General features: G+C 45.3%; 1 protein-coding gene across 1 annotated transcript in view; it reads right to left on the bottom strand.

Moving 5' to 3' along the window:
• LOC134947862 (cytochrome P450 2G1-like) overlaps window positions 1-18,581 on the bottom strand; it is a 52,747-nt gene extending 34,166 nt beyond the window's left edge. The window contains exon 1 of the mRNA XM_063935707.1: window positions 18,357-18,581. Within this exon, the coding sequence (XP_063791777.1) occupies window positions 18,357-18,527 (171 nt within the window). The 5' untranslated portion in view covers window positions 18,528-18,581. The remainder of the gene's footprint in view (window positions 1-18,356) is intronic.
• Between the last annotated feature and the right edge of the window lie 3,683 nt (window positions 18,582-22,264).

The raw sequence follows: 22,264 nt of genomic DNA on the forward strand, positions 1-22,264 counted from the left end.
TGTGTATGTCTGTTTTTTTAAAAGAAAGCTGTGTGTTTAAGTGAAAGGCATGTGTGTGTGTGTAATTGTGTGTAAGTAAAAGTGGCACGTGTGTGTGTGTGTGTGTGTGTGTGTGTGTAATTGTGTGTGTAAGTGAAAGAGGCATGTGTGTGTTTGTGTAATTGTGTGTGTCTAAGTGAAAGTGACGTGTGTGTGTGTGTGTAATTGTGTGTAAGTGAAAGTGGCGTGTGTGTCAGTGAAAGAGGCATGTGTGTGAGTAATTGTGTGTATGTAAAAGTGGCATGTGTGTGTGTGTGTGTGTGTGTGTGTAAGTGAAAGAGGCATATGTGTGTTTGTGTAAATGTGTGTGTGTAAGTGAAAGTGACGTGTGAGTGTGTGTAATTGTGTGTAAGTGAAAAAGGCACGTGTAAGTGAAAAATGCATGTGTGTGTAAATGAAAAAGGTGTGTGTGTAAGTGAAAGAGGTGTGTGTAAGTGAAAGAGGCGTGTGAGTTAGTGAATGAGGTGTGTGTGTGTGTAAGTGAAAAAGGCGTGTGTGTAAGTGAAAGAGGCGTGTGAGTTAGTGAAAAAGGTGTGTGTGTGTGTGTGTAAGTGAAAGAGGTGTGTGTTTTAAGTGAAAAAGGCATATGTGTGTGTGCAAGGAAAAGAGGCATGTGTGTGTAAGTGAAAGAGGTGTGTGTGTGTGTGTGTGTGTGTGTATGTATATCTATACTATTGTGAAAGGTACCCGAGTACGCTGTTACTGTTCACCATGTGTTCCCGATATCTACATATGGCATGTATGTATGTATATATATATATATATATCCCTATATGCATAGGGGTGGGGCACCAACATTTTATCATGCCTCCGGGCGACTGGGGCAAACTTACGACACTGGTCGTCTGCCAAGGCCGATGCCCAGTGTCATAGTTGAGAGCATGTAAAATCCAAAAAACTAAAGTGCAGTAAAATGACCCAAACATCTAAATTAAAATCGTCTGAGGAGAAAAGTAAACTTGCCAATGTGCCATTTACGACACGGAGTGGCAAGGAACGGCTGAGGCCTTGGCCTATGTTCATGGCTAGTGGTTCAGCTTCACATGAGGATGGAAGCACTCAACCTCCCGCTAGAAAATCCCCAAGGAGAGTCCAATTGTGTCGGTTGCGATGCCTGACCTTCCCAACACTGGATGGGAAGAGGTGGCTCCTTCCACCATTTGCACGCCCCCTGCAAGTGCTGGAAGGAGCACCCACAGTCCAGTTCCTGATAGTCAAATTGAAGATGCCACTGTTGAAGTACACCAGGATGTGGATATGGGTGTTGCTGGCGCTGAGGAGGAAATTGACAAGGAGCATTCTGATGGTGAGGTGGTTTGTTTAAGTCAGGCACCCAGGGAGACACCTGTTGTCCGTGGGATGAATATGGCCATTGATATGCCTGGTCAAATTACAAAAAAAATCACCTCTTCGGTGTGGAATTATTTGAACAGAAATGCGGACAACAGGTGTCAAGCCGTGTGTTGCCTTTGTCAAGCTGTAATAAGTAGGGGTAAGGACGTTAACCACCTAGGAACATCCTCCCTTATACGTCACCTGGAGCGCATTCATCAGAAGTCATTGACAAGTTCAAAAACTTTGGGTGACAGCGGAAGCAGTCCACTGACAACTAAATCCCTTCCTCTTGTACCCAAGCTCCCAGTGCAAACCACACCACCAACTCCCTCAATGTCAATTTTCTCCTTAGACAGGAACACCAATAGTCCTGCAGGCCATGTCACTGGCAAGTCTGACGAGTCCTCTCCTGCCTGGGATTCCTCCGATGGATCCTTGAGTGGAACGCCTACTGCTGCTGGCGCTGCTGTTGTTGCTGCTGGGAGTCGATTGTTATCCCAGAGGGGAAGTCGGAAGGCCACTTGTACTACTTCCAGTAAGCAATTGACTGTCCAACAGTCCTTTGCGAGGAAGATGAAATATCACAGCAGTCATCCTGATGCAAAGCGGATAACTCAGGCCTTGGCAGCTGTGTTGGTGTTAGACATGTATCCGGTATCCACCGTTAATTCACAGGGAATTAGAGAATTTATTGAGGTACTGTGTCCCCAGTACCAAATACCATCTAGGTTCCACTTCTCTAGGCAGGCGATACCAAGAATGTACACAGACGTCAGAAAAAGAGTCACCAGTGTCCTAAAAAATGCAGTTGTACCCAATGTCCACTTAACCACGGACATGTGGACAAGTGGAGCAGGGCAGACTCACGACTATATGACTGACAGCCCACTGGGTAGATGTATTGCCTCCCGCAGCAAGAACAGCAGCGGCGGCACCAGTAGCAGCATCTCGCAAACTCCAACTCGTTCCTAGGCAGGCTACGCTTTGTATCACCGCTTTCCATAAGAGGCACACAGTTGACAACCTCTTACGGAAACTGAGGAACATCATCGCAGAATGGCTTACCCCAATTGGACTCTCCTGGGGATTTGTGACATCGGACCACGCCACCAATATTGTGCGTGCATTACATGTGGGCAAATTCCAGCACGTCCCACGTTTTGCACATTCATTGAATTTGGAGGTGCAGAATTTTTTTAAAAACGACAGGGGCGTGCGAGAGATGCTGTCGGTGTCCCGAAGAATTGCGGGCCACTTTCGGCATTCAGCCACTGCGTGCCGAAGACTGGAGCACCAGCAAACACACCTGAACCTGCCCCGCCATCATCTGAAGCAAGAGGTGGTAACGAGGTGGAATTCAACCCTCTATATGCTTCAGAGGATGGAGGAGCAGCAAAAGGCCATTCAAGCCTATACAGCTACCTACGATATAGGCAAAGGGGGGGGAATGCACCTGAATCAAGCGCAGTGGAGAATGATTTCAATGTTGTGCAAGGTTCTGCAACCCTTTGAACTTGCCACACGTGAAGTCACTTCAGACACTGCCAGCCTGAGTCAGGTCATTCCCCTCATCAGGCTTTTGCAGAAGCAGCTGGAGAGATTGAAGGAGGAGCTAAAACGGAGCGATTCCGCTAGGCATGTGGGACTTGTGGATGGAGCCCTTCATTCGCTTAACCAGGATTCACGGGTGGTCAATCTGTTGAAATCAGAGCACTACATTTTGGCCACCGTGCTCGATACTAGGTTTAAATCATACGTTGTATCTCTCTTTCCGGCAGACACAAGTTTGCAGAGGTGCAAAGACCTGCTGGTGAGACACTTGTCAAGTCAAGTGGAACGTGACCTGTCAACAGCTCCTCCTTCACATTCTCCCACAACTGTGGCTGTGAGGAAAAGGCTAAGAATTCCGAGCCCATCCGCTGGCGGTGATGCAGGGCAGTCTGGAGCGAGTGCTGACATCTGGTCCGGACTGAAGGACCTGCCAACGAATACTGACATGTCGTCTACTGTCACTGCATATGATTCTGTCATCATTGAAAGAATGGTGGAGGATTATATGAGTGACCGCTTCCAAGTAGGCACTTCAGACAGTCCGTACGTATACTGGCAGGAAAAAGAGGCAATTTGGAGGCCCTTGCACAAACTGGCTTTATTTTACCTAAGTTGCCCCCCCTCCAGTGTGTACTCTGAAAGAGTGTTTAGTGCAGCCGGTCACCTTGTCAGCAGTCGGCGTACGAGGTAGTTCCACAAAATGTGGAGAAGATGATGTTCATCAAAATGAATTATAATCAATTCCTCCGTGGAGACATTTACCAGCAATTGCCTCCAGAAAGTACACAGGGACCTGTGATGGTGGATTCCAGTGGGGACGAATTAATACTCTGTGAGGAGGATGTACACGGTGAAAGGGGTGAGGAATCGGAGGATGATGATGAGGTGGACATCTTGCCTCTGTAGAGCCAGTTTGTGCAAGGAGAGATTGATTGCTTCTTTTTTGGTGGGGGCCCAAACCAACCAGTCATTTCAGCCACAGTAGTGTGGCAGACACTGTGGCTGAAATGATGGGTTTGTTAAAGTGTGCATGTCCTGTTTATACATCATAAGGGTGGGTGGGAGGGCCCAAGGACAATTCCATCTTGCACCTCTTTTTTTTTTCTTTTTATCTCTGCATCATGTGATGTTTGGGGCAAATTTTTTTAAGTGCCATCCTGTCTGACACTGCAGTGCCACTCCTAGATGGGCCAGGCGTTTGTGCCGCCCACTTGGGTCGCTTAGCTTAATCATCCAGCGACCTCGGTGCAAATTTTAGGACTAAAAATAATATTGTGAGGTGTGAGGTGTTCAGAATAGACTGGAAATGAGTGGAAATTATGGTTATTGAGGTTAATAATACTATGGGATCAAAATTACCCCCAAATTCTATGATTTAAGCTGTTTTTGAAAAAAAAAACACCCGAATCCAAAACACACCCGAATCCGACAAAAAATTTTCAGGGAGGTTTTGCCAAAACGCGTCCGAATCCAAAACACGGCCGCGGAACCGAATCCAAAACACAAAACCCGAAAAATGTCCGGTGCACATCTCTACTTTGCATCCAATGGGAAGAAGGTACAGGGTTGTGTAGAGTCATCCGAGCAGATCGGATGCGCTCAGCAGGACCTTTGGCTGTGCGCATGCATGACTTCTAGTCACGCAAGCCCAGTTGGCCGGGCGGGCACTGATAAAGTGTCACTGCTACCCCTGTAGCAGTGATAATGATTGTGGGGAAAGCTGCTATTCAAAGCAACCGTCCCTACAACAACTCGCGGTCAGTTGGATACTTAAACATTGTATATATATATATAAAAAAATATATATTTGTAACCCTCCCTTCCCGCAGCCTAACCCTAACCCTCTCCCCACAGCCTAAACCTAACCTTCCCCCCCCCCTCCCCGCAGCTCACCTCTCTGCAGTCCCGGCAGTTCTTCATTTGGGGTCCTGCCGTTCGGGATTACGGCGCCATGTCGGCAGAGCCAGCCATAGGCATAGGCAAACTAGGCAATTGCCTAGGGCATTTGATATGTCTAGGGGCATCAGCAGCTTCTACTGATTAAAATGATATGTGGCATGCCTATATTCTGTGTGTAGCATTTCATAGGCAGATACAGCCACAGTCTCACACAGTATACAGCCATGCTGCATATCATTTTAATCAGCAGAAGTTGCTTGTGCATCCTAGCAACATAGGAATGCAAATAATCTGCATTTTCATAAAAAAAAGGTGCCTGACGTTAGCAATAAGCTGCATTTTCATAAAAATAGGTGCCCAACGTTCGTATTGAGGCAAGATTTATGAGGACACATCTGTATCCAAGCAGAGACAGGGGTCACAGTGTTAGTGGCAGTGTGAGTGCTGTGTGCATGTGAGTGGGTTGGTTGTGCAGTAGTGTTCGGAATATGTGTAAGGAGCATTATGTGTGTCATATAAAAATGCATTAATAATGTGCAACATATGTGTAAGGGGCACTATGTGTGTCATTATGTGTATAAGGGCATTAATAATGTGCAGCATATGTGTAAGGGACACTATGTGTAAAAGGGCATTAATTATTATTATTATTACTTTTATTTATAAGGCGCCACAAGTGTTTTGCAGCGCCGTACAAAGGACAGTACAGGGAGACAAAACATAGCATTACAGTAAATAAATAACAGAAATAGAGTACAGGTAACAGAGCGCACATTCTCATACATAATACAGCTAAGATGTAAGTATTGAGGGAGTGATCATCGTACTACTAGAGGCTGGTGGCCATAGATGGAGATGAGCCTTTACTAGCAGGGTGAAGATGGTCGTTGAGTAGGGGAGAGCTGTGAGTGAAATGTATCGAGAAGAGGGATTTGACAACAAGAGGAAAGAGGGCCCTGCTCTGAAGAGATAATAATCTAGTGGGGAGGGACGACAGACAGATGACAAGAGGTGCAGGCAAGCGGGAGATAGCCTGATGGCAGTATGCAAGCAAAGCTGAGTGTTCACGGCATAAGGCAGGGGGGTGGAAGCACGGCTTCAGGACTGGATTATGCATTCTTGAGGGTATGCTTTGATGAATCGGTGGGTTTTTAGTGCCCGTTTGAAGCTTTGCAAGGTCGGGGCTGTCACAATGTATAAGGCGCATTATGTTTATAAGGACATTAATAATGTGTCTTATATGTGTAAGGGGCATTATTGTGTGGCATTATGTGTATAAGGTGCTCTACTACTGTGGCGTTGCATATCATAAGGGCACTACTGTGTCGTCTAATGTGAATAAAGTGCAATAGGGTGTGGTGTAATGTGAATAAGGAGCAATTCAGTGTGATGTAATGTGAATAAGGGGCTCTACTGTGAGGAGTAACGTTTATAAGGTAAAGTGATATTACTGTGGGATGTAATATGAATTGTGGACACTATCACATGATCAAATGTGAATAAAGTTGCAGTACTGTGTGGCATAATTGGAATTGGGGTTACTATTGTGTGGCCATGTGCCTTGCCAGCAAAAACACACCTCTTTTTGGGCTGTGCGCCAAATGTGCGAACTGTTCCTATTTAAAATATAGGGGGTACAAACACCAAAATAAGCTATGGATAAGGGGTAATGGTGCTGGGAAAGAGGTGCAAGGTCAGAGGCGGAACCAGCGGTGGTGCTAGGGGGCACCAGCCAAAATCTTGCCTAGGGCATCATATTGGTTAGGGCCGGCTCTGCATGTCGGGATCCCAGCATCAGTATTCCGAGCAGTGTCGGGATTCCGACTGCTGGGATCCCGAATGCCGGGATCCTCACTGGATCCCCTAGAATTTATATAAATTATATATAGGTCTACTTTTCTTCCCAGAGGAAATAATATTTATTTTGGAGGTTTTAGGCTGTTTTAATAATCACCAGCCTGATTAGACAAATTTATTGCATAATGCCAAGCTATTCGTTTCTTGAGATGACGTTAGCAGAACAGGTTCTCCGACTGTACCTGATAATTAGTTTTGCTAGAGACTTTTCCTTTCAGGGGCTGGAGATACTTACTGTCAGCGATAGGCTGGATGATGCAAAATGAAGCAAAGGGCCTAATTCATGTTTGTACGCAATGTAGATGTTCACGCAACTGCGCGATTATCAGTAGACTGCGCGCGCGCTGAGGCACCTTTGGGAAACCGCTTGCAGAATTGACAGGAAGCCACTGCTTCAGGGAAGTAACGGAGAGTGGTGGCAAAAATGCAGGCGTGTCATGGCGTGTTTATGCCTTCAGCTCCAATCATGTATGTAGAGAAACACGGCACCAGCATCGCTACTGACATGGCCAGTGTGCTTGACCATAGACTCATGCGGCGAGAGCAAAATATATTGTGAGATAAGGGGCATAACTGAGAGTTCGGAGCAAATAAAAAAATTAAAAAAAGAGCAAGCAAGGAACAATTTTCTTCTGGAACAAACCATGCTGTAATGCAAGTGAAAATATTGCCTGCTTTTTCATGTACTATATGGAGAGGGGTCTTTGGACTGCACAATACCCTAATTCTAAACATGGGCAGTGCTACCATGCTGAGACTTGTGGCGCTACACAGTAAAAAAAAAAAAGAGTTAAAATGCAGGCTCACACTTTAAGGCTGTGCACCTGCATTTTCTCTTTTTTTCTGCTTTGTATGCAATCAAGAAATGTTTGGCAATAAGCTAGAATACGCTCTTTCCCAAAGATAGAGGATACATCTGTAAACTCCTTAAAATATAGCTTATGCTTCTTACTTATTAACCCTTACTAACACTTTAGCTTTTCACTAGTGTGGTGCCTTGGGGCAACAGGCCTGTGCTGACTTGGTGGGGTCCCACACCCTGGAATTGAACCTTAGTGTTACGGACCCAACAGATGATGTCACCAGGACATTGTTTGGTGAGCCCATATTTTTGGGCCAAAACTTATGCCTTGCTCTATGTTACATTTCAGAGTTTATTATAATTTTTCTGATTAGCAGTACTTGGTACTATAGAACCTAACACTTTGATTTTTCACCTCTATCCTTTATTTGTGTGGTGCGCTGGCGTGGTTTGGCTGGGGTGGTTTGGGGGTGCCCAATAATGTTAAGGACCTGTGCAATGAGGACACCTCAACGGTTGGTGGGCAGGCTCATAGATTGGCTAATGCAGGCTGACCACTCATGAATTCATACCTCGCAACTGTCCCGATTTTAGCGGGACAGTCCCGTTTTTCACGGTCTGTCCCACCCGCGGGTCGCAGTGTCCCGCGGGTGGGGGGGCAGTTGGGAGATCCCCCCGTCACTCGCTGCTCTGAGCAGAGCAGCGGTGAATATATGCTGTGCGCATGCGCACAGCGTCTATTCCTGGCAGAGAGGGACAGGGGGCATGGCTAGCAGCTCTCAGCACTGTCCATGCCCCCATAATGACAAAATATGGGGGCGTGGCTTGCGAGCAAGGAAGTTGTCATGAGACCACGCCCCTTTTCATTAGGCCATGCCTCCTAAATTCAGGCGCGCGCCTTAGTCGCGCGATGATGTCCCTCCCTGGATGATGCTAAAGTTGGGAGGTATGTGAATTACACAGGTTCTGTGGCTGGCTGACTACAAGCCTGCATTTCACCTGGTTTTAAGTAGAGATGAGTGGGTTCGGTTCTCTGAGAACCGAACCCTACCGAACTTCACGTGTCAAACACGGGTCCGAGCCAGGCTCGGTTGTTCCCGCCTGACTCGGAAAATCCGAACGAGGCAAAACGTCATCATCCCGCTGCCAGAATCTCGCGAGATTCGGATTCCATATAAAGAGCCGCGCGTCGCCGCCATTTTCACTCGTGCATTGTAGAGGATACAGAGAGGACGTGGCTACGTTCTCTCAGTGTCAAATCTCAGTATCAGTGCTCAGTATCAGTGCTTATTGCTGCTCAGAAATACTAGTACAGTGTCTTGTGCTGCATCTTGCTGCTGTAGGGTGCTCTGGTAGTAGTGTCCTGTGACTGCATCGGTCATCATCATTCCAGTCACAGTGGTATCTGGGGGGGTGACAATTCCAGATTGCTTTTGTGCTGCTCAGTAATACTAGTACAGTGTCTCTCTTGTGCTGCATCTTGCTGTTGTAGTGTACTGTGGTAATAGTGTCCTGTGACTGTGTATCGTTCATCATCATTCCAGTCACAGTGGTATCTGGGGGGTGACAATTCCAGAGTGCTTTAGTGCAGCTCACTAATACTAGTACAGTGTCTTGTGCTGCATCGTGCTGCTCAGTGTCAGTTCTCCGTAGTATCATCAGTGCTCTGTATCATCAGTGCTCAGTATCACTGCTCATTGTCTTGTGGTGTTCAGTAATACTACATTACTAATACTAGTACAATGTCTTGTGCTAATCGTGCTGCTCAGTGTCAGTTCTCCGTAGTATCATCAGTGCTCAGTATCACTGCTCATTGTCTTGTGGTGCTCAGTAATACTACATTACTAATACTAGTACAGTGTCATGTGCTAATCGTGCTGCTCAGTATCAGTTCTCCATAGTATCATCAGTGCTCAGTATCACTGCTGATTGTCTTGTGGTGCTCAGTAATACTACATTACTAATACTAGTACAGAGTCTTGTGCTAATCGTGCTGCTCAGTGTCAGTTCTCCGTAGTATCATCAGTGCTCAGTATCATCAGTGCTCAGTATCACTGCTCATTGTCTTCTGGTCATCAGTAATACTACATTACTAATACTAGTACAGTGTCTTGTGCTAATCGTGCTGCTCAGTGTCAGTTCTCCGTAGTATCATCAATGCTCAGTATCATCAGTGCTCAGTATCACTGCTCATTGGTGGTCATTCTGAGTTGTTCGCTAGCTGTTTTCATTCGCAGCGCAGCGATTAGGCAAAAAAGCGGGACTTCTGCGCATGCGTATGCGGCGCAATGCGCATGCGCGATGTACTTTAACAACAGCCGATGCTTTTTCACACAAGGTCTAGCAAAGCTTTTCAGTCGCACTGCTGGCCGCAGAGTGATTGACAGGAAAGGGGCGTTTCTGGGAGGTAAATGACCGTTTTCAGGGAGTGTGCTGAAAAACGCAGGCGTGTCAGATACAAACGCAGGCGTGCCTGGGAAAACGCAGGCGTGGCTGGACGAACGCAGGGCGTGTTCGTGACGTCAAAACAGGAACTAAATAGTCTGAAGTGATCGCATGCTTGGAGTAGGTCTGAAGCTACTCTGAAGCTGCTCAAAAATGTTTTGGGGCCGCTGTGCGATCCTTTCGTTCGCACTTCTGCTAAGCTAAGATACACTTCCAAAGGACGGCGGCTTTGCGTTTGCACGGCTGCTAAAAGCAGCTAGCGAGCAACTCGGAATGAGGGCCATTGTCTTGTGGTGCTCAGTAATATTACATTACTAATACTAGTACAGTGTCTTGTGCTAATCGTGCTGCTCAGTGTCAGTTCTCCGTAGTATCATCAGTGCTCAGTATCATCAGTGCTCAGTATCACTGCTCACTGTCTTGTGGTGCTCAGTAATACTACATTACTACTAATACTAGTACAGTGTCTTGTGCTAATCGTGCTGCTCAGTGTCAGTTCTCCGTACTATCATCAGTGCTCAGTATCATCAGTATCACTGCTCATTGTCTTGTGGTGCTCAGTATTACTACATAACTAATACTAGTACAGTGTCTTGTGCTAATCGTGCTGCTTAGTGTCAGTTCTCCATAGTATCATCAGTGCTCAGTATCACTACTCATTGTCTTGTGGTGCTTAGTAATACTACATTACTAATACTAGTACAGAGTCTTGTGCTAATCGTGCTGCTCAGTGTCAGTTCTCCGTAGTATCATCAGTGCTCAGTATCACTACTCATTGTCTTGTGGTGCTTAGTAATACTACATTACTAATACTAGTACAGAGTCTTGTGCTAATCGTGATGCTCAGTGTCAGTTCTCCGTAGTATCATCAGTGCTCAGTATCATCAGTGCTCAGTATCACTGCTCATTGTCTTGTGGTGCTCAGTAATACTACATTACTAATACTAGTACAATGTCTTGTGCTAATCGTGCTGCTCAGTGTCAGTTCTCCGTAGTATCATCAGTGCTCAGTATCATCAGTGCTCAGTATCACTGCTCATTGTCTTTTGGTGCTCAGTAATACTACATTACTAATACTAGTACAGTGTCTAGTGCTAATCATGCTGCTCAGTGTCAGTTCTCCGTAGTATCATCAGTGCTCATTATCACTGCTCATTGTCTTGTGGTGCTCAGTAATACTACATTACTAATACTAGTACAGTGTCTTGTGCTGATCGTGCTGCTCAGTGTCAGTTCTCCATAGTATCATCAGTGCTCAGTATCACTACTCATTGTCTTGTGGTGCTTAGTAATACTACATTACTAATACTAGTACAGTGTCTTGTGCTAATCGTGCTGCTCAGTGTCAGTTCTCCGTAGTATCATCAGTGCTCAGTATCACTGCTCATTGTCTTGTGGTGCTCAGTAATACTACATTACTAATACTAGTACAATGTCTTGTGCTAATCGTGCTGCTCAGTGTCAGTTCTCCGTAGTATCATCAGTGCTCAGTATCACTGCTCATTGTCTTGTGGTGCTCAGTAATACTACATTACTAATACTAGTACAGTGTCTAGTGCTAATCGTGCTGCTCTGTGTCAGTTCTCCGTAGTATCATCAGTGCTCAGTATCACTGCTCATTGTCTTGTGATGCTCAGTAATACTACATTACTAATACTAGTACAGTGTCTTGTGCTAATCATGCTGCTCAGTGTCAGTACTCCGTAGTATCATCAGTGCTCATTATCACTGCTCATTGTCTTGTGGTGCTCAGTAATGCTACAGTACTAATACTAGTACAGTGTCTTGTGCTAATCGTGCTGCTCAGTGTCAGTTCTCCGTAGTATCATCAGTGCTCAGTATCATCAGTGCTCAGTATCACTGCTCATTGTCTTTTGGTGCTCAGTAATACTACATTACTAATACTAGTACAGTGTCTTTTGCTAATCATGCTGCTCAGTGTCAGTTCTCCGTAGTATCATCAGTGCTCAGTATCACTGCTCATTGGCCCTCATTCCGAGTTGATCGCTCGCAAGGCGATTTTAGCAGAGTTACACACGCTAAGCCGCCGCCTACTGGGAGTGAATCTTAGCTTCTTAAAATTGCGACCGATGTATTCGCAATATTGCGATTACAAACTACTTAGCAGTTTCAGAGTAGCTTCAGACTTACTCGGCATCTGCGATCAGTTCAGTGCTTGTCGTTCCTGGTTTGACGTCACAAACACACCCAGCGTTCGCCCAGACACTCCCCCGTTTCTCCAGCCACTCCCGCGTTTTTTCCGGAAACGGTAGCGTTTTTATCCACACGCCCATAAAACGCCGTGTTTCCGCCCAGTAACACCCACTTCCTGTCAATCACACTACGATCGCCGGAGCGAAGAAAAAACCGTGAGTAAAAATACTATCTTCATTGTAAAATTACTTGGCGCAGTCGCAGTGCGATTATTGCGCATGCGTACTAAGCGGAATTTCACTGCGATGCGATGAAAATTACCGAGCGAACGACTCGGAATGAGGGCCATTGTCTTGTGGTGCTCAGTAATACTACAGTACTAATACTAGTACAGTGTCTTGTGCTAATCGTGCTGCTCAGTGTCAGTTCTCCGTAGTATCATCAGTGCCCAGTATCACTGCTCATTGTCTTGTGATGCTCAGTAATACTACATTACTAATACTAGTACAGTGTCTTGTGCTAATCATGCTGCTCAGTGTCAGTACTCCGTAGTATCATCAGTGCTCCGTGTCATCAGTGCTCAGTGTCATCAGTGCTCAGTGTCTTGTGGTGCTCAGTAATACTACATTAATAATACTAGTACAGTGTCTTGTGCTAATCGTGCTGCTCAGTGTCAGTTCTTCGTAGTATCATCAATGCTCAGTATCATCAGTGCTCAGTATCACTGCTCATTGGTGGTCATTCTGAGTTGTTCGCTAGCTGTTTTTGTTCGCAGCACAGCGATTGGGCAAAAAAGCGGGATTTCTACGCATGCGTATGCGGCGCAAGGCGCATGTGTATGCGGCGCAATGCGCATGCGCGACGTACTTTAACAATAGCCGATGCTTTTTTACACAAGGTCTAGCAAAGCTTTTCAGTCGCACTGCTGGCCGCAGAGTGATTGACAGGAAAGGGGCGTTTCTGGGAGGTAACTGACCGTTTTCAGGGAGTGTGCTGAAAAACGCAGGCGTGTCAGATACAAACGCAGACATGCCTGGGAAAACGCAGGCGTGGCTGGACGAACGCAGGGCGTGTTCGTGACGTCAAAACAGGAACTAAATAGTCTGAAGTGATCGCTAGCTAGGAGTAGGTCTGAAGCTGCTCAAAAATATTTTGGGTCCGCTCTGCGATCCTTTCGTTCGCACTTCTGCTAAGCTAAGATACACTCCCAAAGGGCGGCAGCTTAGCGTTTGCACAGCTGCTAAAAGCAGCTAGCGAGCGAACAACTCGGAATGAGGGCCATTGTCTTGTGGTGCTCAGTAATACTACATTACTAATACTAGTACAGTGTCTTGTGCTAATCGTGCTGCTCAGTGTCAGTTCTCCGTAGTATCATCAGTGCTCAGTATCATCAGTGCTCAGTATCATCAGTGCTCATTCTCTTGTGGTGCTCAGTAATACTACATTACTAATACTAGTACAGTGTCTTGTGCTAATCGTGCTGCTCAGTGTCAGTTCTCCGTAGTATCATCAGTGCTCAGTATCATCAGTGCTCAGTATCATCAGTGCTCAGTATCATCAGTGCTCAGTATCACTGCTCATTGTCTTGTGGTGCGGAGTAATACTACATTACTAATACTAGTATAGTATCTTGTGCTGCATCTTGCTGCTGTAGGGTGCTGCTGTAGTATCCTGTCACTGTGCATAGGTCATCATCATTCCAGACACAGTGGTATCTGGTTTCTATCTAGTGGTATCTAATTCCAGACATTACTGCCGTCTAATTCCAGATATATTACTGGCATATAATTCCACACAAAATGGAGAACAACAATTTGGAGGGTAAAATAGGAAAGATCAAGATCCACTACCACCTAGTGCTGAAGCTGCTGCCACTAGTCATGGCAGAGACAATGAAATGCCATCATTGTCGTCTGCCAAGGCTGATGCCCAATGTCATAGTAGAGAGCATGTAAAATCCAAAAAGCAAAAGTCTTATTGTGTCGGCGGTTGCGATGCCTGACCTTCCCAACACTGGACGGGAAGAGGTGGCTCCTTCCACCATTTGCACGCCCCCTGCAAGTGCTGGAAGGAGCACCCACAGTCCAGTTCCTGATATTCAAATTGAAGATGTCACTGTTGAAGTACACCAGGATGAGGATTTAGGTGTTGCTGGCGCTGAGGAGGAAATTGATGAGGAGGATTCTGATGGTGAGGTGGTTTGTTTAAGTCAGGCACCCGGGGAGACACCTGTTGTCCGTGGGATGAATAAGGCCATGGACATGCCTGGTCAAAATACAAAAAAAAATCACTTCTTCGGTGTGGAATTATTTTAACAGAAATGCGGACAACAGGTGTCAAGCCGTGTGTTGCCTTTGTCAAGCTGTAATAAGTAGGGGTAAGGACGATAACCACCTAGGAACATCCTCCCTTACACGTCACCTGGAGTGCATTTATCAGAAGTCATTGACAAGTTCAAAAACTTTAGGTGACAGCGGAAGCAGTCCACTGACAAATAAATCCCTTCTTCCTCTTGTACCCAAGCTCCTGCAAACCACACCACCAACTCCCTCAATGTCAATTTCCTCCTTAGACAGGAACGCCAATAGTCCTGCAAGCCATGTCACTGGCAAGTCTGACGAGTCCTCTCCTAACTGGGATTCCTCAGATGGATCCTTGAGTGTAACGCCTACTGCTGCGGTTGCTGCTGGCGCTGCTGTTGTTGCTGCTGGGAGTAGATCATCATCCCAGAGGGTAAGTCGGTAGACCACTTGTACTACTTCCAGTAAGCAATTGACTGTCCAACAGTCCTTTGCGAGGAAGATGAATTATCACAGCAGTCATCCTGTTGCAAAGCGGATAACTCAGCCTTGACAACTATCCTGGTGTTAGACATGCGTCCGGTATCCATCGTTAGTTCACAGGGACTTAGAGAATTGCTTGAGGTAGTGTGTCCCCGGTACCAAATCCCATCAAGGTTCCACTTCTCTAGGCAGGCGATACCGAGAATGTACACAGACCTCAGAAAAAAAGTGTCCTCAGTGTCCTAAAAAATGCAGTTGTACCCAATGTCCACTTAACCATGGACATGTGGACAAGTGGAGCAGGGCAGACTAAGGACTATATGACTATGACAGCCCACTGAGTAGATGTATTGCCTCCCGCAGCAACAACAGCGGCGGCACCAGTAGCAGCATCTCGCAAACGCCAACTCTTTCCTAGGCAGGCTACGCTTTGTATCACCGCTTTCCATAAGAGGCACACAGCTGACAACCTCTTACGGAAACTGAGGAACATCATCGCAGATTGGCTTACCCCAATTGGACTCTCCTGGAGATTTGTGATATCGGACAATGCCAGCAATATTCTGCTTGCAATACACGTGGGCAAATTCCAGCACGTCCCATGTTTTGCACATACAATTAATTTGGTGGTGCATAATTTTTGGAAAAACGACAGGGGCGTGCTGGAGATGCTGTCGGTGGCCCGAAAAATTGCGGGCCACTTTCGGCATTCAGCCACAGCGTGCCGAAGACTGGAGCGCCAGCAAACACTCCTGAACATGCCCTGCCATCAGCTGAAGCAAGAGGTGGTAACGAGGTGGAATTCAACCCTTTATATGCTTCAGAGGATGGAGGAGCAGCAAAAGGCCATTCAAGCCTATACATCTGCCTACAATATAGGCAAAGGAGGGGGAATGCACCTGACTCAAGCGCAGTGGAGAATGACTTTCATGCTGTGAAAGGTTCTCCAACCCTTTGAACTTGCCACACGTGAAGTCAGTTCAGACACTGCCATCCTAAGTCAGATCATTCCCCTCATCAGGCTTTTGCAGAAGCAGCTGGAGAGATTGAAGGAGGAGCTAAAACGAAGCGATTCCGCTAGGCATGTGGGACTTGTGAATGGAGCCCTTTATTCGCTTAACCAGGATTCACGGGTGGTCAATCTGTTGAAATCAGAGCACTACATTTTGGCCACCGTGCTCGATCCTAGGTTTAAAGCCTTTGTTGTATCTCTCTTTCCATCAGACACAAGTCTGCAGATGTTCAAAGACCTGCTGGTGAGACAATTGTCAAGTCAAGCGGAACGTGACCCGCCAACAGCTCCTCCTTCATTTTCTACCACCACTGGAGCTGCCAGGAAAAGGATAAAATTTCCAAAACCACCCGCTGGCGGTGATGCAGGGCAGTCAGGAGCAAGTGCTGACATCTGGTCCGGACTGAAGGACCTGCCAACGATTACTGACATGTCGTCTACTGTCATTGCATATGATTCTGTCACCATTGAAAGAATGGTGGAGGATTATATAAATGACAGCATCCAAGTAGGCATGTCAGACAGTCCGTACGTATACTGGCAGGAAAAAGAGGCAATTTGGAGGCCCTTGCACAAACTGGTTTTATTTTACCTAAGTTGCCCCCCCTCCAGTGTGTACTCCGAAAGAGTGTTTAGTGCAGCCGGTCACCTTGTCAGCGATCGGCGTAGGAGGTTACTTCCACAAAATGTGGAGAAGATGATGTTCACAAAATGAATTATAAAATTCCTCCGTGGAGACATTTACCAGCAATTGCCTCCAGAAAGTACACAGGGACCTGTGATGGTGGATTCCAGTGGGGACGAATTAATACTCTGTGAGGAGGAGGATGTACACAGTGAAATGGGTGAGATATCGGACGATCAGGATGAGGTGGACATCTTGCCTCTGTAGAGCCAGTTTGTGCAAGGAGAGATTGATTGCTTCTTTTTTGGTGGGGGCCCAAACCAACCAGTCATTTCAGTCACAGTCGTGTGGCAGACCCTGTCGCTGAAATGATTGGTTTGTTAAAGTGTGCATGTCCTGTTTATACAACATAAGGGTGGTTGGGAGGGCCCAAGGACAATTCCATCTTGCACCTCTTTTTTTATTTATCTTTGCATCATGTGCTGTTTGGGGACTATTTTTTTAAGTGCCATCCTGTCTGACACTGCAGTGCCACTCCTAGATGGGCCAGGTGTTTGTGCTGCCCACTTGCGTCGCTTAGCTTAGTCATCCAGCGACCTTGGTGCAAATTTTAGGACTAAAAATACTATTGTGAGGTGTGAGGTGTTCAGAATAGACTGGAAATGAGTGGAAATTATAGTTATTGAGGTTAATAATACTATAGGATCAAAATTACCCCCAAATTCTATGATTTTAGCTGTTTTTGAGGGTTTTTTTAGAAAAAACACCCAAATCCAAAACACATCGGAATCCGACAAAAATCCGAAAGGGTGGTTTTGCCAAAACGCGTCCGAATCCAAAACACAACCGCGGAACCGAATCCAAAACACAAAATACGAAAAATGCCCGCTGCACATCTCTAGTTTTAAGCAGCCACAGAACCTGTGTAATTCATGAGTGTCTCAGGTTAAAGAGATATTATGATCAGCCTAGCTAATGTATGTCAAGAACCTCGATTATGATGTCTAATTTACTGCAATACTGAGTTCTAGCAAGGTAGCACATCCCATAGTTAGAAGCTAGGGCATGCAGTCCAGGCCCCCTCCCTCTGCATTTTTTCTTTCTGTGTGGAACTACAAGTCTCAGCATAACAGCACCTCTCATTATGTTGGGACTTAGGGTGTGCAGTCCAAGGTCCCCCCATATATTATATTAGAGAATAAGGAAACCAGATAAGGACTGACTAGTTAAATATGTAATTAACATTTCTTTGCTCTTAGGAAGTGTCTGTCATTGCTAGAAAAATTTGGGCCCAGATTTATCAAGCCTTGGAGAGTGATAAATAGCATGATGAGAAAGTACCAACCAATCAGCTACTAACTGCCATGTTACAGGCTGTGTTTGAAAAATGAGCTGATTGGTTGGTACTTTATCTCTGTGCTATTTATCACTCTTCATGGCTTGATAAATCTGCGCTAGGGATGGCCATCAGTGTGTTCGCCATCAATGTTTGCCATCGATGGTGAAACTGAGTGGCCATCGATGGTTGCCAACTATGCTATGGGAGACCATCGATGGTTTCACTCATCGATGGCCATCCCTGTTATGTCTGTGAATGACCCACGGGCCAATCACAGACCAGGGGCGGGGCTTCACGGGTGCTATGCTCCGTGTCCCAGCATTTAAAAAAAAAAAAAACTATTAGTTTAGGCTAAACTATCGATGGAGAGGAACCATCTGGTTCTCTCCCATCGATGGCAAATCTATTCAACATCGGCCACAAACCATCGTTGATTAGGAATCATGGATGGTCGATGGCCATACCTAATCTGCACCTTAATATTTATGGCTTCTTACACAGGCAGAGTAACTCACCTCCAGTATAGGTTTGTGTATCTCCCTGCTCTTTAGCTGCAGTAGATTTCCCAGGATAGGCAAAGGTCTGGGGCCTGGAGGAAGGTTTCCTCTCCTCCCAAACACCTTCCTGATCAGTTGAAGCAGGATGACCACAGCGATGAGAGAAAGCAGCCCCAGCGTGCAGTCCATGTCTGTGAGCTCAGCCTCAGACACATTAGAATGAGAGGCAGGATAAGGAAGAGAGCTGAGTACTCAATGTATACACAGCATACAAGAGCCAGAACTTATAGGAAATCTGGAGGGTTCAAAGGAGCATTTCCTACATGTTGTTACACCCTCTGTTAACCACTTAGTGCATGGAACAGAGCTGTAATTATATATGTCAGTATTGTCAGGCAAGTTACTTTATGACTCGGCTTGTTATTGTATACTGTGTGTTATCTGTGTCGTGAGAACACTTCTGCGTTTATTGTTCCTGCCTGTTTTCTATAACACTGCGAATGACTCTGATATAATATTTACTTCAGATTATTTCACATTTATAGTATTAGTAGCAGTAACTAATGATCACTATGCTGTTATTAGGGCGTGTTTCACTCATGTTATAGCACTTTTAGTTAACATTCTACAGTTCCTGGGTGTCACCAAATTTGAACTGGGTGGACGATTAAACACCCTGTTGCCAATCAGATCGTTCACAGCAATAGCATGTCCGTTTGTGTAATTATGTTATTGTGAACAAGGCTGCAAGTTAAAGGAACAGTGTTATAGACGACTGAGTGCGTGACAGTGTTACAGTATGTGTCCAGTGCTCAGCTGACCTATCTCTCCATCCACTCCAGTGCTCCTGAGCCAAACTTTCGGTCCATCCACTCCAGTGCTCCTGAGCCAAACTTTCTGTCCATCCACTCTAGTGCTGAGCTGACCTATCTCTCCATCCACTCCAGTGCTCCTGAGCCAAACTTTCTGTCCATCCACTCTAGTGCTGAGCTGACCTATCTCTCCATCCACTCCAGTGCTCCTGAGCCAAACTTTCTGTCCATCCACTCTAGTGCTGAGCTGACCTATCTCTCCATCCAGTCCAGTGCTCCTGAGCCAAACTTTCTGTCCATCCACTCTAGTGCTGAGCTGAACTTTCTGTCCCAAACAAACCAAGCATTTTAGCCACAAAAGAGGCAGCCCCTTTGCTGAAATGCTTGGTTGATTAAACTGTACATGTCATTTATAATTATTTTAAAATGACTGTTTTACAGCAACTGAGAAGAGAAAAGGCTATAAAAAGACACCAGAATGATTGATTGATTGATTGATTGATTGATTGATTGATTAAAATTAACATGTGTGGGTCTACATTCGAGAGCTGTGGCATTTTACAGCAACTGAGGAGAGAGAAGTCAATAAAAGTAGAATGTTCAATATCATCCCTAATGCCTCCATTCATTCAAATTTTCAGAATCAAAGAATTAAATTAAATTAACTTACAAATCAATCCTTTCTTCCTTCTGATCTAGTTCTTGATTAATGAAAACATTCTTGGTTACTTTGTATGGGGTTGTATAGTTTATTAAACTGCCACCCTGTCTGCCACTGCAGTGCCACTCTGTTTACCAGATGTGCCATGTTTGAGGTTGAACAGCCATTTGTTTGTGCCACCCACTGCTGTCACTTAGCTTAGTCAAACAGCTAGCTCAATGCAATCTTTTGGCCTAAACCTTTTGGCCTAAACTGGATCAAAACAATGGGGGTCATTCCGAGTTGTTCGCTCGCTAGCTGCTTTTAGTAGCTTTGCACACGCTAAGCCGCCGCCTACTGGGAGTGAATCTTAGCTTATCAAAATTGCGAACGAAAGATTAGCAAAATAGCGAATAGACACTTCTTAGCAGTTTCTGAGTAGCTCCAGACTTACTCGGCATCTGCGATCAGTTCAGTGCTTGTCGTTCCTGGTTTGACGTCACAAACACACCCAGCGTTCGCCCAGACACTCCTCCGTTTCTCCAGCCACTCCCGCGTTTTTCCCAGAAACGGTAGCGTTTTTTCGCACACACCCATAAAACGTCCTGTTTCCGCCCAGAAACACCAACTTCCTGTCAATCACATTACGATCACCAGAACGAAGAAAAAAACCTTGTAATGCCGTGAGTAAAATACCTAACTGCATAGCAAATTTACTTGGCGCAGTCGCACTGCGGACATTGCGCATGCGCATTAGCGACTAATCGCTCCGTTGCGAGAGAAAAATAACGAGCGAACAACTCGGAATGACCCCCAATATTGTGAGCTGTGAGGTGGTCAAAATTGACTGCAAATGAATGTTAGAGAGGTTAATTATACTATAGCAACAAGAAAAGGCCCCAATAATGTGATTTTAGCTGTGTTTAGCACTATTTGGAGAAAAAAAATACAGATCCAAAAACAAAACACGCAAGGGTGGTTTTGGCAAAACCAAAAAGCAAAGTTGATACAGAACCAAAACGCACATCTCTAATTGTCTGATATCAGTGTGACCTGTGTACAGAGATCAGTGAGTATTAGGTGTCTGGTATCAGTGTGGGCTATGTACAGAGATCAGTGAGTATTAGGTGCAGACCTTGGCCTCATCATTCCTGGAAACCGGGTGTGATAGTCCCCCAGTTTTGGGAACACTGCCCAGTCAGTGTGACGATGCAGAACCTGCCCTGTACATGTACAGGTTCTTTCACCATTGACGATGTGAGCAAACCACTGGGTTTGCATACACCTTTGAATTACGCTCTAGGATTAGTGTCTATCAGGTGCATGTAAGGTAAGTAACTACATTGGTGGATGTGTTGGAGGAGGGAGCCCAAATCAATGTTTTGCCTATGGAGCAGGACCCATAGAGTCTTATTTTGGCTCAATGCAAAACTAAGTCTAAAGCGAGTGTAGACAAAAGATGAAGAATGGGTAAATGTTGCACTACAAGAAGCATACAGTATATATCAGTTTGAAAAAGGGATTTTTACAGTAGATATCAGATATCCAGTAAATCACCATCAGTGAAGACATCACTGGAAGAGACCCTGGAAGAGCCAGTAAATAGACCTTAAAACAGCCAGTAAATAGACCTTAAAATAGTAACCAATGGTCTCCATAAAAAATAGCAGGAACCGGACTATTGGTCAACATACATTTGGTCAACAGTCACTAGGTTAACCCAAATGATTAACCCAGCGTAATATACGGCCTACAATGCCCCTGTAAGTATAAATATGTAGGCATGACAACCAGAGCACTGAAAGTACGGGTCCTTGAGCATGTCTCTAATATCAGGAATGCAAGGAGCGACTTTGGGAAAATGAAGAAGATAACATCCGTGGCAAAGCATTTCCTCCAGATACATGACAGTGACCCACACCACTTACAGGCCTTTGGCCTAGAAAGAGTGAAGATGGGGATCAGAGGAGGAGATCTGAATAATGCCCTACTTAGGAAGGAAACAGAGTGGATTTTTAAACTCGGAACAGTCATACCTAATGGCCTAAACGAATACAACAGCTATAACGCCTTCCTGGATACTTAGATGTATATTACAGATACACTTACAGTATAGATGTGTTACATCCAAACGTTTCAATATAAACAAAAATATCACATCCATAACCCACATTCCTGACCCCATCCCCTTCACTTTACATTTCACCATACACAACCAACGTCAGCGGTCCTTCACATCCCACCCATTCCTCTCCATCACGACTTACTAACATCGCTACATATCGTACACCACTTATACCTCCTCACTATCACTATTCACTACACTACACCACACCCCTTTCAAGGGTCTCCATATCACACTGCACCCCTTCATTTTTTCACTGATTGTAGTGCTTTGCATTTTACTTGATATATATTAATCTAATATTTAATATTTTATATAATCTTTTTATTTAGTATACATTATCATATAT

The sequence above is a fragment of the Pseudophryne corroboree genome, chromosome 8 (genome assembly GCF_028390025.1).
Source record: "Pseudophryne corroboree isolate aPseCor3 chromosome 8, aPseCor3.hap2, whole genome shotgun sequence".
Lineage (NCBI taxonomy): Eukaryota > Metazoa > Chordata > Amphibia > Anura > Myobatrachidae > Pseudophryne > Pseudophryne corroboree.